Source organism: Theropithecus gelada, chromosome 5 (genome assembly GCF_003255815.1).
Source record: "Theropithecus gelada isolate Dixy chromosome 5, Tgel_1.0, whole genome shotgun sequence".
In the NCBI taxonomy this organism is placed as follows: domain Eukaryota; kingdom Metazoa; phylum Chordata; class Mammalia; order Primates; family Cercopithecidae; genus Theropithecus; species Theropithecus gelada.
Window position 1 is genome coordinate 8,846,628 of NC_037672.1, and position 18,194 is coordinate 8,864,821.

General features: G+C 48.1%; 1 protein-coding gene across 1 annotated transcript in view; it reads right to left on the reverse strand.

Annotated features, from left to right (window-relative positions):
* The window catches only part of SLC2A9 (solute carrier family 2 member 9), a 192,563-nt gene that overhangs the window by 67,862 nt on the left and 106,507 nt on the right, over nucleotides 1–18,194 (reverse strand). The window contains 2 exon segments of the mRNA XM_025386444.1: nucleotides 2,587–2,697; nucleotides 10,841–11,028. Coding sequence (XP_025242229.1) covers nucleotides 2,587–2,697; nucleotides 10,841–11,028 — 299 coding nt within the window.

The following is an 18,194-nucleotide window of genomic DNA, read 5'->3' on the forward strand; positions in this document are numbered from 1 at the left end:
GGAAGATGATCTGCCTGCCAGAGCATGGGGACAAGAAGGAGTGGCTTCTGGAGTCTGGAACGAATAAGAATGGCTTCCTGTGAAGTCTTCTTGGACCAAGGGAAGAAGCGTAGCCACTTCCTCGTGTGCTCCTCTTTCAAACAAGGGCAATCACTGGACTTTCAGGCATGACGTGAGCACTCATGAGGTCCCGTGTAGAACACTTTGGGGTCTCACTGGAGGGCAGTAGGAGCCCCATGATGATCTCTTTCCCCACTCCCTCGGGTTCTGAGCCAGCTGACTGTGTGACCCACAGTAAGTCACTCCTTTGGGTCTTGGTTTCCTCAACTGTCAAAAGACAGCAAGAGTCCCTGTAAAATCCTGCTGTCTACAAGGACGTCCATCGTAGCCTTATTTAAAATCACAAATTATGGAAATCTACCTAAATAGGACAAGAATAGTTACCACTTACTGAATGCATACCACTTGCCAGCCACTGCTGGAATCACTTAATGTACATTCACTGGTACAATCCTCAGCCCATCCCTATGAGGCAGGGATTATGGCCTTTAGAAGTGGGGAAACTGAGTCACACAGCTGCTGAATAACTTACATGGGGGTCACGCAGCTAATGAAAAGACACAGAGCCGGGACTGGAACCCAGAAAGCATGGCACTGCCATCAGGTTCTGAGCAGAGACATTCAACAACCCCACCCGCAGATAATGGTTAAGGAAATTATCATATAGAAAATTACTGGAGAAGGATAAATCTTTCAACACTAGTATTAATTCAGGGAAGGTGATGATCTGCATAATTTTCTGCATCTATGATACACTTCAACAAAAAATACTTAATAAATAAGAAAATGGAGAATCATTCTGACATAAGATTACGTGAACAAAAGCAGATTAGAGCACAGGATTACTGTGCTACTATGTAAGAAATGTACATCTATGCATAGAAAGACAAGGGAAGAATTTGCCAAACTTCCTTGGGTAGTATGATTGTAGGTAGTTTCTTCTTTGTTCCTCTCTATTTTTCTGAATTTTACAAATTTGCCCTAATGAACTGGTATTGATTTCTTTACAATACCAATAAAATACTTTACAAAAAACAAAATGAAAAATCTCCCGTACTTTCCCCATAATTTTCACCTCAGACTGACTGTGTTTTTCCACAGCTCAAAGTAAAAATTAATAAAGAAAACTAGATGCAGTCTATAACTTGAGAATAATGAGAATGAATCTTGTGAAACTTCCAGAACGCGAAACGCTGAAATGTTTTCCTCTAACAAAAAGGCCATGAAGTGGAAAGGGAAAGAGACAAAACATCATTCCTTTACATTTTTTATGATATCTATTTTTAAAAAGCATCTTGTTAGAAGCACCCGTTAAGCGTGAGGTGCAGAATGAAGTGTGCTGTCATCAAGAAGTCAGAAAGACAATTGCAAACCTCTGCCTGTTTGCATGGGCATCAATCTTGTCAGTGTAAATCAGTGAGCAAGAGTGAAAACAAACAAACTACTCCATCAAGGTCAGAGAACACAACTCTCTAATTTTAGCCCTCTCTTTCCATTTGGAAGGGAGCCTAACTGTGTCCTGTGTGCCTAAAATGTGAGGCACAGACATACCTACAAGAAAGAAGAGGCACAAACATCTCATAAAGAGGGCAACTGAAGCTCAGAGATGTTGAGTGCACTGCTCAATGCTACACAGCCAAGAAGTGCCAGAGCCAGGATTCAAATCCAGTTTGATCTGATTCCAAGATGTGGAAATTTCTTCTAGGTTCTGAAGCCACCCAACTTTCCCCTCCACCAAATGTTTGTTTTGCATATCGGAGGTTGAGAAACAGTGACCAGCTCTATGCCTTCTTTTGAACATACTGGCTTTTTATCAAGGTCTTCCTCTCTATTATACTGGTCCACTGGAATGTCCTTTCTCCTTTGCCTTGCAAACTCCCACATGTCTGGGGTAATGAGATGACTGCTAATGGTTTTGAAATATTTTAAATGTCATGGCAAGAGATTGAAGACTCACATCAATTCTCTGATCCGAACTCCTGGGGACAATATGGCCTCTTTCACATATTTTATTCATTCATATTTCATCATTTGTGACTAGGTGAGAACTCAAAGGATGGAGTTATTTATTTAAAGGAAGATGACAGGGAAGCAAAATATAGAAAGGAAATATCCTCTAGATGGGTAAAATGTCAGTGAAGAACTGCATGATGAACTCCTAAAATCCAGCCCCCTTGGGCATGACAAAGGACGTGCTCCTTTAAAGGGATGCCTGTTTGTTGCCTGGGGTTCCCACAGTGCAGTGTTGCCTGTCCCATGAGGTGTCAGGGACTGGGTGAGGATTGTCACTCTTCAGTATTCACTTTGAGGTTTCAGATCAATAGCCTGGACACAAATGATGTCTGGATTCTCCCCATCCCAGCTATTTCTTTAAAACCAAGAGTTTGCTGAGTGATAGAAAACCACATTGTCCTAATTGATGAATTCTGATGGGGAAATCCCCTGCCTTAAAGGACCTTACGAACATTCCCACTGTGCTGTGTAACCCCCTGTGGCATTCTCAGGAGTAACACTCAGTTGACTTACAGAGAAGACGGCAGCCAAAGTCTCGATGCCCCCTGTACTCAAGGTGACATATGGGATCTTTGCTGGAGGGATCCCAGCTTTTCCAAAGACGCTGTTGGTATAGAACCAAATCTGTAATGCAGGAAAGAATGAGAAGAGAGAATGGTCAGTGGAAGGACTTAATCTATTTTCTAAATCAAATTTGGGTATAAGGTGGTCTCTGGATTAAACTCAGAGTCCCAAGGTGGAGTGGCGTTGGATGCTCATTTTTCGCCTTCATCCCACCTTTTCCCTTTCTTCATTACTAAAAGAACTCCTGGACTACTGGGAGTTCCCAGCTAAAAGACTACACTTCCCAGTTTTCTTGCAGCCAAGTGTGGCGGTGAGATAGAAACAGTAATGTTGGTGGAGCTTCCAGGAAGTTTCCCTTTTTTTAAAAGGAACTTTTCATCCAGGAGGTGTGCTTCCATTTTTGTTGTTTATTTTTGTTTGCCCTTCCTTCTTTCTGTGTCAGGATGGTGGAGGTGATGGCTGGAGCCTCAGCAGCCTTTTCTGGATTACTAGGTGACTTCAGAACAGCACGGCCATTAACTTCCATGGTAACTTTATGAGAACCAGAAAAGGCCTCCACTACACAAAATGGTTTACTGTCATCCACTGAAAAATTGCCATAGTAAATCCACAATGCGTACAAGGTGAAAGATGTTCCCCAGAGTTGGGTAATGCACAACCTGTTTAACTATACCTAGAGCCCCTGCCTTGGGATGAAAGCTGCTTATTCGGATGCTGGACCAGGAAGTTAGAGAGTTAGCCTGTGCCCTCACTGACTACAGCGGTTCTATAATTTGTTATCCAAACATGAACACTTTTGAGAGTGTTGATAATTATGCTGGGACAACACACATATATTAAGTGTGCCCTGGGAAAACCAGGATGTGTGGTCTTGGAGTTGCTGTACCAGCCCTCGCAACTTACTTCATGTGAGACAGAAAACCTTCCATCTTGTTGAGGTCTCTTTTGGGGTTTCTGCCACGTGAGGTTAGACCTAAATCCTCATTGACTCTCATGGCATCAGACAAGCACTGATTAGGAGTTTGGAGACCTGGCTCCATCTTGAACTAGCTGCGTGACCTCAGGCAACTCGCTCTGCCCTGCGGAGGTTCCTACTCCTCCCCAGTCAAACGAACATGACCACGCTTATTTTGCCTGTCCCGTGAGGTGTCAGGAACTGGGTGAGAATGGTCACTCTTCAGTATTCACTTTGAGGTTTTTAACCTGGACGCAAATGATGTCTGGGTTCTCCCCATCCCAGCCATTTCTTTAAAACTGAGTTTGCTGAACGATAGAAAACCACATTGTCCTAATTGATGAATTCCGATGGGGAAACCCCCTGCCTTAAAGGACCGTATGAACATTTAAGAATAGTTTGATCCCTGTTCAGCAGAAATGTTAGAGCACATTGTTCATATCCTGTCAGGTCCAACATTAGCTGGCCACACTTGCGTTTTGCTCTTTGTTTCTGGATGCTCTTCTTTCTATAGATCTGTCTCATTACCAGATGTTTTCAGCAAAAATTATTCATGCATTGGCGGGAAGATTTAGGACCTACTTATATCTACAGATGGTTAAATTTTGTGAAGAAAGTAAACCTCCATAAAGTTATGGGCAAACCGAGAGATGCCAGTGAAAACCACGACACCCATTTCTTCGAGCTTGCAGGCAGGCATACATCTATTGGCAAAACCAGGTTTTAATATTCGTGTAAACAAGAACCTTCCTGTTCTGCAGCTGTCTCTCATTTGAGTGAGCGTTAGACTCCAGAAAGCACAGGTTAAACCCATACTCTTCGTCAGTATCACCTTGTTCTAGGCAAAAGTAAATGGGGTGCTTAAAGCCTGAACCTTTGCTGTCACATCCATGGTGTACAGAGGTAGCGTCTAATAAATCCACCAATTCCTACAGTTCTCAGGGCTATAACAGAAGCTAACATTATCCTGAAAACCCTGTGTCCATTGAATATGTTTATACAATCGACTCCCCTTTAGGGGGTAACTGTGATCCCCAGTGCACCTTCAGGGTTGGATTCCAGAAGTGTAAGAGCCTTTCTCAGTCATCAGCCAAATTCACTGATTTTCAACAGCCAGCGTTCTCTAGGGGCCCTCTTAAGGCCTTCAGGCTGCCACGCTGTCACCCATGTGAAGGTGTCTGACGTTTGTGTTATTCATAGCCGTGGTTCTCATCCCCATGGCCCGACCAGCTCACGTTCCTGAGGTTCCCAGCCCTAGATCCCACTTAGTGTGAGTCCTCTTATGTTGCGGCCAGCACCTCCCTCTGGCTCCTCTCACCCCCTGGTTTCAGTTCTCCCCATAGAGACACTGCTATAGATGTCCCTTTGCAGGTTAGTGGAGAGAGTCATTCGCATAAAATTCTAAGTTCAGTAAGGGACAGTTATAAAAACAGCAATAAAAGCCGTATTTATTTTTACAACCGTTCATGCATCAAAAGGCAGAAATCAGCCCACAAATCCTCTCCCCAAGCCCAGGGGCTGCAGGGGTCCTGCCGGGCTGGCCCTGTCCCCCCGCAGGGCAGGCCTGAACGTCACACACACTACCAGTCTTATTCTGTTTGTGCCACGAAGCCACTGCCCTCCCCTTGCATCAGCTGATAGAGTGGGAAGGTGACTGCCTTCAGCTTTACCTCTGTTCACACTGACGCTTATTTGATTGGACAGTTTGAGGTCGCTGTAAAATAAGAAAACACCCAGGAAACTTAAGAGTGCATCCTGCCCCGGAGCCCCCTTTGTATCCAGAAGGATACAAAGTAAGGACTCAAATTTTAAGAGTGGCCAGAAAATGCTTGCTTTTAAAAGCTTTTCGAAGAGTGTTGGATCACCCAGTCTTGCTTTTCATCTTACAGATAAAAATCTAACCTCACACTGACCCAGCCCTTAGCCCAGTGATACCACCTTTCTGGCCTGCTCTCCTTTGAACTCTGACATGAGTGATTGAGGCTCAGAGGGGTGAAGTGTCTCACCCAGGGCTACACAGCTGGGAAGTCAGAGGATGTGTGCTGCAACCATCGCCTCCCTGGCAGTCTCAGGCTGGGGCTCCTTCAACAACATAATAGCTAAGATTACGGAGCACCACCTATGCGGCTGACCCCGCACTGAACTGATTGATTGATTGATTGATTGATTGATTTGTTTGTTTGTTTGTTCGTTTGAGATGGAGTTTTGTTGTTGTTGCCCAGGCTGGAATGCAATGGCGCGATCTCGGCTCACCGCAACCTCTGCCTCCTGGGTTCAAGCGATTCTCCTGCCTCAGCCTCTCGAGTATCTGGGATTACAGGCATGTGCCACCACGCCCAGCTAATTTTCTATTTTTAGTAGAGATGGGGTTTCTCCATGTTGGTCAGGCTGGTCTCGAACTCCTGACCTCAGGTGATCTGCCTGCCCCAGCCTCCCAAAGTGCTGGGATTACAGGTGTGAGCCACCACGCCCAGCCACTGAACTTTAAATGCATCCTTTCATCTATCTTCATCACCACTTTACAGCTGGGGAAACTGAGGCACGGGGCAATCATGACAACTTGTCCAAGGTCCCATACCTCAACAGTTCAGTGTTTCAAGTTGCATGCAGGCAGATGACTCCAAGCCTGGCCCTCTTGACCACAGTTTAAGGTGGCCATATGGAGGGTCTCTTCTCAGCCTTCTCCCTATCCATCAGGACACAGCCAATTGCTGCAGTGAGATGGTGTCCGCTATTATGATTACAGAACATTTTAGATTCTTCCAATTTGATCTAGGAAGTGATTTCAGGAGAATCTTTTCAAAACCAAAGTTATTAATAACTGCTTCTGAAATTGTAATTTGAGATTTTGTACAAAACTTGATTTAGGCTCCAGAACTCCTAATGATGTTTCAACAAATCAGATGGACCTTCATGTGGTTCCAGGCCAAAAGAGGGGGAAAGTACCACAGTTTTCTATAAACGCATCTAAGGTTTCATGTCTCCTTCCCCTCGTCCCTCCCAGTGACCTCCCTTCCCTCCCTTCTACTCAACTGTTTAGAGAAAGGGTAAGAAATCTGGGACTCTCTTAGGCACTAAGGTGACAGCAGACAACACAGGTCCTCGTCTGCCCTAGAAGACCTCTTAGTCTGGCAAGGAAGGGAGGAGTACACAACAGTTTCCCAAGTAAGTGGTTAGAGGAACACACCAGGAACCCTGTAATGCGTGGGCATCCCACCAAGTGCAAAAACCCAGGCAGCTGTCCACCGCCGGTGAGCACCCAGAACCAATGTCACCAGGCCCATATGGGCTCATTCACGGCTGGCACTCTGATCCTCTTTGCTCTTATTTTACATCGATTTCTAACACACTTGGGTGTCTTGTTTCCCAACCAAGACTGCATATCAGGAAGCAGCAGATTTTGAAACTGCATGACATTGAGAGAGGAGAAAACAATGCTAGAAACAGTTGTGCTGATGACAGCAAGGTTGGGAGGAGATTCATGCACACTGAGCAGTTGCCACCTGTGAGATATTTCACATAATTCCACAGATTCCTCATATCAGTTGTGCAAACTGAGTATTATCCTCCCCATTTTTCATGATGGGAGACTGCGGCCCAGGGAAGTGACTATGATTGGCTTCTGTGTTTAAGAAAGAAGGAACCCCAAGGAAGGAAGGGTCATCCCAAGTAGATAAGAGAACCACGCCATGACCCTGGGCATTCTGGAAGATTCAGGAAGGTTCAAGAAAATGAAGGCTTCCCCACACTGGGCCTGACAATTGATATTGATCCAATTTTTAGCCCAGAACTCCCTATCTCCTGCCCTCGCCTCCTTTTCTCCCCTAGACACTCAGGTGCCCACCACGTGGCATGGGCTGCTCTGGTGCTGGAGACACAGGGTTGATAAGATGCAGCCTCCATCTTCAGGGATGGAGACCCACTAATAGCTCTCTCCAGGTGAGGGGAGCACAGTGGAGGGGTAGGAGCTGCTGTGGCCACCCCAGCAATGGGGAAGGGGGTGGGCCTAAAGCCAGGAGCCTCCTTCACACTGGCAACAGACTGACACTCACACTGAAGCCTGGTTTTCATGCTGAGGACAAACTGCTCGAAAGGAAGGCAGCTGCCTAAAATAAGTCACTTTAAGCGACAGGTCTAATTTTAGAGAAGGGAATTTGAAAGCTTATTGTGTGAGGCAGGGGAAAAAAAACAACAATCCAACACCAAAAAGGAATTTAGAAATAAATAAATAAATGTTGTTTATTCCAACTTTTGAATAATTTCTTTTTTCCTTTTTTTTTTCTTTTGTGATGGAGTCTTGCTCTGTTGCCCAGGCTGGGGTGTAGTGGTGTGATCTTGGCTCACTGCAGCCTCTGCCTCCCAGGTTCTAGTGATTCTCCTGCCTCAGCCTCCAGAGTAGCTGGGTCTACAGGTGTCCGCCACCATGCTTGGCTAATTTTTGTATTTAGTAGGTTTCACCATGTTGGCCAGGGTGGTCTCGAACTCCTGACCTCAAGTGATCCGCCTGCCTCAGCCTCCCAAAGTGCTGGGATTACAGGCGTGAGCCACTGCACCCAGTCAACTTTTGAGTGACTTCTAAAGTACGTGAAAACCATTCATCGGTTCCTTAGCATAAATACACTGAGCATCTGTGATGTTGGCTTGATACAGAGGTTCTCAGCCGGGGGCAATTTGCTCCCACTGCGATGTCTGGCAGTGTCCGGAGCCATTTTTGGTTGTCACAGCTGGTGGGGCAGACGGTGCTACTGGTACTTAATGGGAAGAGACCAGTGAGGCTGCCGAATAGCCTAGGCACACAGCATAGCCCCTATGACAATGAATTTTCCAGCTCAAAATGTACATAGTTATGAGGTTGAGAAATGCAAGTTTGGTACAAAGTGCCTGGGTGGGCTGTACTGGGAGTGCACCCAGCACCAGCAGGTGTGACTTTGTCTGTGCAGGCACCACCCCTGGGACCTTGGGCAAGGCCTGACCCTCCGTGAGCCACAAGTTCTTCGTCTAGAAAATGGGGGCGATACCACCTATCCTGTGGGACCGTTTGGGGCTGGAATAAGATGACAAACACAGAGATGCCTGGCAGTATTTACGGATGTCTCAAGTGACAGGTCATGTCCCCCAAATAATGTCTGGGAAAATGAAGAAGACAAAACAAGTCTTCCAAGGAAGCTAAAATTTTGGATCCATGTTAGCTCTCTTGGACCCGTGAATCTGGATGACAAGGCAGCAGGTGCAGGGGAGAGCTGGACCACAGTACAGCTGCGATGCCGGCATGGCTCCCTCTGTATGTAACACGGAAGAAGACTTGTCCCTGTGGCCGCCTAGGGATGGCCTGGGGACACAGCCTGAGTGACATGCATGGGGGTGCTCGGAGGGGGACCCTGAGGCCAGATAGCTGGGGCTCAAGTCCTTTTTCTACTATTCCTTGCTGTTTGACCTTGGAAAAATGTCTCAACGTCTCTGTGCCTAACAGTGGGGCTTAACTCACAGGGCCGCCATGGTGACAGCTCCTGGCCCACGCTGAGTGCTACATGTATGTGCACTTGATTAGGCTTGCAACCCAGTGGGTGGAGGCCAAGCGAAGGGGAGCAGCTGGCCCGGGTTTCTCACTGCAGGTTTGTGCCCCACTGAGATGGGAAGCCAGCCTCTGACTCTTGGTCCAGAGCTCTGCTCTGGGTCAGGTAAAGCACGTTCAGCTGCAAGTATTATTCCCGACTTAAACATTGAAGATCATCAACACAGGAGGGCAGAACGCTCTGAGGCTGGGGCCTGGCTTTGGGAGTAGCTGAGATTTTTTTTTCACCACGTGCTTAGGCAGCACGCCTTGCAGGTACACCACAGTGGAATTTATGAAGTTATACGGGGGATGCAAATAGGAAAATGTTGTCCCTGTGGAGAAGTGAATTCTGTTTAGAACTGTCATGGTTCTCAATGTAAATGCCTCATTCACTACAGGTTCCATATTCAGTCTTCAAGACTTCAGGCGTTAGCTTTAAGAAATGATTCATTTCCTCTCTCTACTCTCCGAGAACAAGAAGCGCCTCCTCGAGACTGTCTGGCACAACCTCGGTCTCGTCAACAGGAAGAGACAGCAGGACTCTCCCAGGATCACTCGGTTAATGTAGGTAGAGCCACTGACCCAGGCACCTGCTCAACCTGCTGACTTTAACCAGACCAAGGAGAAAGGTAAAAGCAAAAAGCAAGGTGATCTCATTTCATCCTAGTGTTTCCGAAAATAGAACCAACAGTTGTGGAAAGGAGGTGGAACACTGTGGTTGCAGCTTTCTATGCTGCTGTTTTTCCTTCTCTGGACAGGAATGACTCCCCTTCACTTCATCTTCCCTAGACACCCCCAAACGCCCTCCCTGCCCACCTTTGGGGGTGCTGGGCTCATGCTTATTTAGTATAAATGCAAGCTGTCTTACTTCGGGCTCTTCGGAAGGGTGCTGGTGGCTGCCTCTTCTCCCTCCCTCTGGGTTCAGCCAGTCTCCTCTCAAGTGACATGAGTGACCTCAGAGGCAGTTTGGATGCTTTATGCAAGAATCTCCTCTACACTCCCCTGCCAAGTGGTCGGCCAGCCTGTTTGCACACCTCCATAGATAGGGAGCTCACCACCCCTAGAGGCAACCCACTCCATTTGTCCAAAGCAACAATAACAATAAAGATCCAGACTCTGCCTCCCTAAGTCTCCAACCAGGAATTCCACCTTCGAGTGCCCTCAAGGCAGAGGAGACTGCTGTGAACATCCAAGCGTCTGGGGAACCTCATGGAGAGACCTCCTCAGACTTCCCGGCCCATGGCAGCTCAAGCCCCAGAGCATTTCTTACTTAAAGCCTTGAGGTTTTTTTCAAGCCAAAGTTGTGAGTTGAAGACAACCCAGCCAAGAGTACTTTTATTAAAATCATCTCAGTGTCTCTCACTTCCGACTTCCTAATATCCGTTTTTTAAAGAACTATGACTTTTAGACATGTCTAGGGATAATTAGTGCTAGCATTTATTATGGGATATCTCTGTGGCCAGCAGCTGACCTGAACACTTTGCATGGATTGTGTCTTTCCATATTATGCGATCCCATTTTACAGATGAAGAAACTGAGGATCAGTCAAGTCACATGGTTGCCTAACAGCATAGAGTTTATGGTGATGACAGAGCTGAGACTTGAACCTGGGCATCCGGGGCCCAAGCCCTGAACCTCCCCGCCCTCTGATCCCTCCAGTCATTCGAAGATGCCCACCGGGCCCCAGGACTCACCGCGTTGAGGCCACAGAGTTGGTAGCAGGCCATGGTGACAATCACGGTGACTACCTGCCAGCGGACGTAGCGAGCTCTCAGCAGCTTCAGCACAGACACCAGACAGATGTTCCTCTGCACGTGGCTCTCAGCCAGGACCTCCTCTACCTCTCGGGAAACATCTGCCTTACCCAAGAACGTCTGGAAGGCTGCAAACAGCGGCACACATGGACTTTCAGCAGGGATTAGAGTGTCCATCGTGTCTAATGCTGGGGATGGGTCTCACCTCTCAGCCACATACCTTAGCTGGGGGCGGAACTTGGCAAGGGCCTTTGAAACTATGGAGTCCAAAGCCCTTGTTTAAAAATGGGAAAACAGAGGTACAGCGAGATGCCATGATTTGCCCAACCACCCAGCTGGCTGGGAGAAAAGCTGAGAACGGGGGTGTCTTGACTGTCTCCAACGCAAGGTAGAGCACACCCAGAGTTCAAATCCATCTATAGCATTGGGCAGCTGTGCCCCTGTTCATCTTTTGTTATCATTCCTGCCTCCAATGGCTGTTGTAATAATTGCATGATATCATATACATTCAACCATGGCTTGGAGCTTCCCTCACTGAAGCTCGTTTGCTGAATATTCACTAAGCGCCTCCTGTTTCCCTGGCTCATGCGTTCACCCTCATCACAGGTGTCCTGAGAGCGGTAGGATGTCACTTGGCCAGGATGCCCTGCAGTCCACATTATTGTGGAAAGAAGGATTGAGCTTAATGACTGCAAGGCCCTTTCCATGCGACCCTCTGAAATACAAGAAAACTTGAGTGGAAATAGTCCCAAAGAGTGAATCTTCCCAAGACTCAAACCCACCCTCGTGATTTATGCCTTTTCCATGTTGAACACTGCCAACTTCCAGCCTCAGAGAATCTGTCTTTTTTTTTTTTGTTTAAATGAAGACCTTAATTGTTCAAACCTCTATGAATGTATGCTTGAAGGCGGGCTGACTGATTAGACCCCTGAAAGCACAATAATCAGATCATGGGGCGCTTTCAGACACAGATGCCTATACTCAGTGCTCTGATCTTTCTTCCTCCTGCAGGGAAAGGTGGCTATTGTGATGGCTCCTGAGGACAGTCCATTCCAGACACAGCAGGCAGCATCCCTAAAACAGGCTCTGCCCCTCAGGGTATGTGAAAATGCTCTTCTTAAGCAAATGCCATTAAACTTGCTCCAGATTCTCCAAGAAGCAAGTACCCTTCCAAAGGCTTTGGAGTGTTATTTCCAGCAGAGTACTAAAAACTGCTTCAGAATGTCTTTTTTATGAACTATAAATTAATGCTTTCCCCAGCATTTATTAAGGGTAAATGAGAAAAGCAGCTGAATGAGCAACATTTCTGTTTCATGCACTAAGTATAATATTTCTACTATTTCCTCAAAGTTCAAAATGCAACATCCATGTGATAAAATAACTCTAGACTTTTGGGGTAGAAAACCATTTCTTTCCTTCATTACCTGCATATTTTCTATTATAAAATAAGGATAACTTCATAACCTATTTTTTTTTCTCTTTTCACCATGGCCGCCAGGAAGCTCTCAGACAAATTCAGTGTTTGGCCCTTAACAGAATTTCCTGAACCAAAAAAAATCTCTCTTCTTTCTCTTAAAATTTCCTATCTTCCAGCTCCATCCAAGTCCCTGCAAAGGACATGATGTCATTCCTTTTTATGGATTCACAGTATTCCATGGTGTATATGTACCACATTTTCTTTATCCAGTCTATCATTTATGGGTATTTGGGTTGATTCCACGTCTTTGCTACTGTGAACAGTGTTCAGCAAACTAACGCAGGAACAGAAAACCGAACACCACGTGTTCTCACTTATGTGGCAGCCGATCAATGAGTTCTCACTTAAGTGGCAGCCAATCAATGAGATCCCATGGTCACAGGGAGGGGAACAACACACATCGGAGCCTGTTGGGGGGCTGAGTAGGGGGAGGGAGAGCATTAGAAAAAATAGGTGATGGGTTGACGGGTGCAGCAAACCACCATGGCGCACGTTTACCTATGTAAAAAACCTGCCCATCCTGCACATGTATCCTGGAACTTAAAAATTAAAATTAAAAAAATTCTGATCTTGTCTTAAAGCTTCAATTCAACCCTCCTATTGTATATATGTTCATAAAGTGGGTGACACTGTTTCAGAGTGACCCCCAGCCTATGAAGGAGCAAGGAGGCTGTCCAAGGGCCCAGCCATTTCTGCCCAGTGGGGGATTTCCTGCAATGCACAAGTTTCTCCAGAGCTCTCCCCTGGACTTGCCGAGACTTTGCCAGGGGCACTGTGGCCTGATAGCTCCTCCTGCCCAATTCTTCTCCCATCCTTGTCACTTCCCAGGTGTTACTCTCCATTGAAACTTCTGCACTCCTAACTCGTTCTCAGATCTGCTTCCGGGAGAACCCAAACCTGCACCGGGGACTTACCTGCCGGGGCCTCCCACACCCTTCAGCCCCTGCCTCTTGAGCGCCCTGCAGGACCGTGGCCCAAGCGGGCCAGACTTCTATTTCCCTAACTGCCAAGTAAGCCCGCCCCCCACCCCTCCATGACTCTCTCACTATTTTCAATCACTCCTAACAACGGCCTGTCAGGATTTGGGCTTGGGGTCCTCACTATTCCACATGTACCCTTTCTGGCTGAGGGTTCACAGATATTCTTTTGAAAATAGCAAACACAGAAGACTGAGCTGGAGTCCTGAGGGGGCACCAAGGAGGGGGCGTTTCAGGCTGCCAGAGAAGGCAGGGCCACTCCGGGCAGGAAGCAGAAGGATGGAAAGTTGTCTCCTATTCCTGACACTAGGGTAAAGCAAGATACATTCTGTAAGGTACATGGATGTGCTTTGGTCAAGGAATAGGCCGAGGCAAACATTCGGGCCAGAACGACTCAGTGAGTTTAGGTGCGCAGGTGCATACTCCACTTGTTATATAACCTGTTTCTGTAAGTTCATACTTGGCTTGGAGCCACTATCATTTGGGAAGGTATAACTGCCCTGCTGACACTGTACAGGGGCTCTTGGGCATGGCTCCACATGACTCTTGTGCAGCTGCTGGTGCCCAGAGAAACAGCGAGATAACCAGAGCCGTCCATCTTGCAGATGGACAGAGGGGAGCCAGGGCAGGGTTCAGCATGGCACGGCATGGCACAGTTTGTGCTCGTGCCCAGAGAGAGAAAGAGTTAAGCTGCTGACCCTGAAGGCGAGAGAGAGCTGGCTGTGCAGCTGAGCGTGGGAGTGGCCGGCTCGAGCAGCCAAGACAGAATGGATGGTGTCTGAGAGCTGCTGATGAGAGAGCTGCTGAGTCAAACCATATTCACCTGCTTACAGCCCCCCAGGTGTTTTTTCAGCTACCTGTCCATCCACCCAACCTCCTTGGGCCTCAGCTGGGGCGGAAACCTGACACATTCATCTGCACCTCTGGCTCTTTCCTCAATCTGGAATGTTCTTTTGACCTTTCTGCACCTGGCTACTCGCTTCGTTCTTTGAACCTTATCTCAGACACCTCCAGGAAGCCTTCTCTGATGCTTTCCTGGCTGGATGACAAGGGAGGAGCAAGCCAAAGAAGGCCTTGAGTGTTTGCACGGGGATGAAGTTCCTGCCTACAGGTCACAGGGGATGGCAAGACCAATAGTTCTGAGCGCCCCAAAGGTGCCAGGCATGGGCCTTGGGAGCTGGGCATATGGTGATTTAAAAAAAAAACCAACCCAGATTGTCCCATCCTCTGGTCCAGCCTCATTATCTTATGACCAACAAGGAACAAAGAGAACCTGGCGCTTTAATTTGCGACACGTGTTCCTTGTGTCCCTGTAGCAGGTGCTGCGTGCCACCTAAGTCTCTCCTGCACATGGACAGCTTCCTATGCCCGGCACCTGTGCCTCTCTGTCTGCGGCTTTCCCTGGGCACAGGTGTGTGCTCAGCCCTCAGCAGTTAACACCCCCAGGAGCAGGCCTCACTTAATGACAAAGCTGATGTTAACAGAGGGATACCTAGCTTCCTCGCAGACACCTGAGTGAGTTCTATGCTGTGCCCCAGAGGTGACTGGGGGGGGTGGGGTCCCAGTTGCCCACAGCTGACACCTGCTCACTGATGAACCTCAATGCCTCCTCCGCTTCCCTGTCCCACTTTCCAGCTGGGGAAGTGACGCTTCCTCAATTGCACCCTCCGCTTCCCTGTCTCATTTCCCAGCTGGGCAAGTGGTGCTTCCTCGAGTCACCTCTCAAATAAACTTCCCATCCTCAAAACCTTGACTCAGGCTTTGGGGGCACCTGACAACAATCACAAAGTCACTTAAACTAGATGCCTGTGGTCACATAACCCAGACACTGCCTTCCGTGTCTGATTTGTCTGATCTAGTGACTAAGCCCCTTCAGCGTCTAGAGTCCATGTGCTCCTCTCTGCCTGAGCCGAGGCCTGCCTTACTTTGGGCCTCAGGCTCTCCCTGCTGGGCTCATTATCCCCAGGCTAATCCCCAGGAGGACGACTGGGCCGCTCTTCTGCACACAAACCTGTGCTGTCTTGCCCCGGCCAGCAGGATCCAGTCCAAATTCTCATCTTCCGTGCAGAGCCTCCTCCCACAGTCCCTGTGGCATCTGGAGGCTCCCCCCATCTCTCTTGGCTGCTGCCTTGGAAAAGGCACTCGTCCTCCGTCCCACATACCCCCACGGCCTGGCCTCTGGGCCCTGCTCGTGCTGTTCCTTGTGCCCAGAACACCCTGCCACTGTTGCCTGCCTAGGACATCCTTTTCCGAGGATCCCCTCAGCAGTCACATCTTCTGGAGACCTTCCCTGTCCCCATGATGGCTAATCACTGTCACCCTCTCATCTGGGTCGCCCTTGCACCTGTGTCTGTCTCTCTTGGGCACTTTCACTCTTGTGTGGAGTGTTCTGTCTGCACACCTGCTGTGCCCACCCCTGGGAGTGCCCCCTGAACAGGGGCCATTTAAGGGATGCTTAATGGCCTTAAAGGGGTGGGCCTTGGAGTCGGAGCAACCTGGGCTTCACACCCAGCCCTGTCTCTGCTAGGAGACCCTGGACTAGTCACCTATTCTCTCTGCCCCATGCTTGTTCTTCCACAAAACAGAAATCAAAAACACCTACCTATGAGGTTGTTTTGGGGAATAAAATCAATATGTATTAAGTGTTGGCACGTAATTGGTGTTCACTAAACAATTATTATTATTTTTATTTCCTCTCTGTGGAGTCTGACATAGAATGTACATCCAACCCATGTGTTTTGAATGAAATAGTAAAAATCAAGACTCAGGTGACAGGGAAGGAGAAGAAGCATGTTATAAACACGGAAGCGGGGGCAGGCTGAGCAAACAGGAACAGAGGAAAATTATGCTAGATGTCAACCAAATTGAATCAGCAGGGGGGCCAGTATCTGTTCCGCGTTCTCCCTACTCTTCCGGGCATGGTGTGGTTTTCCAATGGCAGGTTCCCCGTGGTCCTCAGACACCTTCAGAGCACAGCAGAGTGACAGACACTGATGCATGTGGGGGTGGCCCACACACGACTGCAAGGAGATGAGGCTGAGCCTGCCAGCCTCCCTCAGGGTCCTCAGAGAGCCACGCTGTTAGCACAGGTGTCATCCTGGCCTGGAGACCCCTCCAGGTGTCTGTACACCTGCTGAGCCCGCCCTGGGAGTGCCTCCTGAGCAAGAGCCACTTAAGGAACATTGTGGTACGGTGGGAGAGGGCAGGCCTTGGAGCTGGAGAAACCTAGGCTTCACATTGTCTCAGGGCCAATGGGTGCTCACCAATGCAAACACACATTGTCTCGGGGCCAATGCGTGCTCACCAATGCAAACACACATTGTCTCGGGCCAATGGGTGCTCACCAATGCAAACACACATTGTCTCAGGGCCAATGCGTGCTCACCAATGCACACACACATTGTCTCGGGGCCAATAGGTGCTCACCAATGCAAACACACATTGTCTCGGGGCCAATGGGTGCTCACCAATGCAAACACACATTGTCTCGGGGCCAATGGGTGCCCACCAATGCAAACACACATTGTCTCGGGGCCAATGCGTGCCCACCAATGCAAACACACATTGTCTCGGGGCCAATGGGTGCCCACCAATGCAAACACACATTGTCTCGGGGCCAATGGGTGTTCACCAATGCAAACACACATTGTCTCGGGGCCAATAGGTGCTCACTAATGCAAACACATATTGTCTCGGGGCCAATGGGTGCTCACCAATGCAAACACACATTGTCTCAGGGCCAATGGGTGCTCACCAATGCAAACAAATCCTGGCTGCACCATTTTCCATCTAGTATGATACCAGGTGAATTACTTAATGTTTCCATGCCTCAGTTTCCTTGTCTGTAAAATAAACATAATAGCATTGGTGTTGTAACCAGTGTTCAATGTTGGCACACATGAAGTCCTCAGAACAGTACCTGGCTTTTGATGAGCAAGGAGCATTATGAATATATGTGCTATCACTGTGGGGTACTTGCTACATTCTCCCTCTCCCTTTCACCTTTAGCCTGGCAGTGGGTACAAAATGCTATAACCTTCTGTTGTGGGTTGAATTGTGTCTTCATAAACATATGCTGAAGTCCTAACCCCTGGTACCTGTGAATGTGAACTTACTTGGAAATAAGACCTTTGCCAATATAATTAAGATGTAAGTTAAGAGGAAGTCATACTGTAGTAGGATGGACTCTGGATCCAATACGACTCTTGTCCTTACAAGAGGAGGAGACACAGATAGATACACACAGGGAAGGCAAGCTTGTGATTACAGAGGAGAGGTTGGAGCGATGCAGCTGCAAGCCAGGGAGCGCCAAGGACTGCTGGTCACCATCGGAAGCCAGGGCATGGCCCTGCTGGCACCTGGACCTTGGACTTCTGGCCTCCAGAACTGTGAGGGAATCCATTTCTGTTGCTGTTGTTCTTGTTTTGTTTGTTTGTTTTTGTTTTTTGTTGTTGTTGTTGAGACAGAGCTCCGCTCTTGTTGTCCAGACTGCAGTGCAATGGTGCAATCTCAGCTCACTGCAACCTCTGCCTCCCAGATTCAAGTGATTCTTCTGCCTCAACCTCCCAAGTAGCTGAGATTACAGGCATCTGCCACCATGCCTGGCTAATTTTTTGTATTTAGTAAAGATGGGGTTTCACCATGTTGGTCAGACTGGTCTCGAACTCCTGACCTCAGGTGATCCACCCGACGTGGCCTCCCAAAGTGCTAGGATTATAAGGCATGAGCCACCACGCCCGGCCCCATTTCTGTTGTTCTAAGCCACCAACGCATGGCACTTTGTTAGGGCAGCAGTCACACTTTATCGCCTCCTGCTAGAGCAAAGTGCAGAACAACCTGG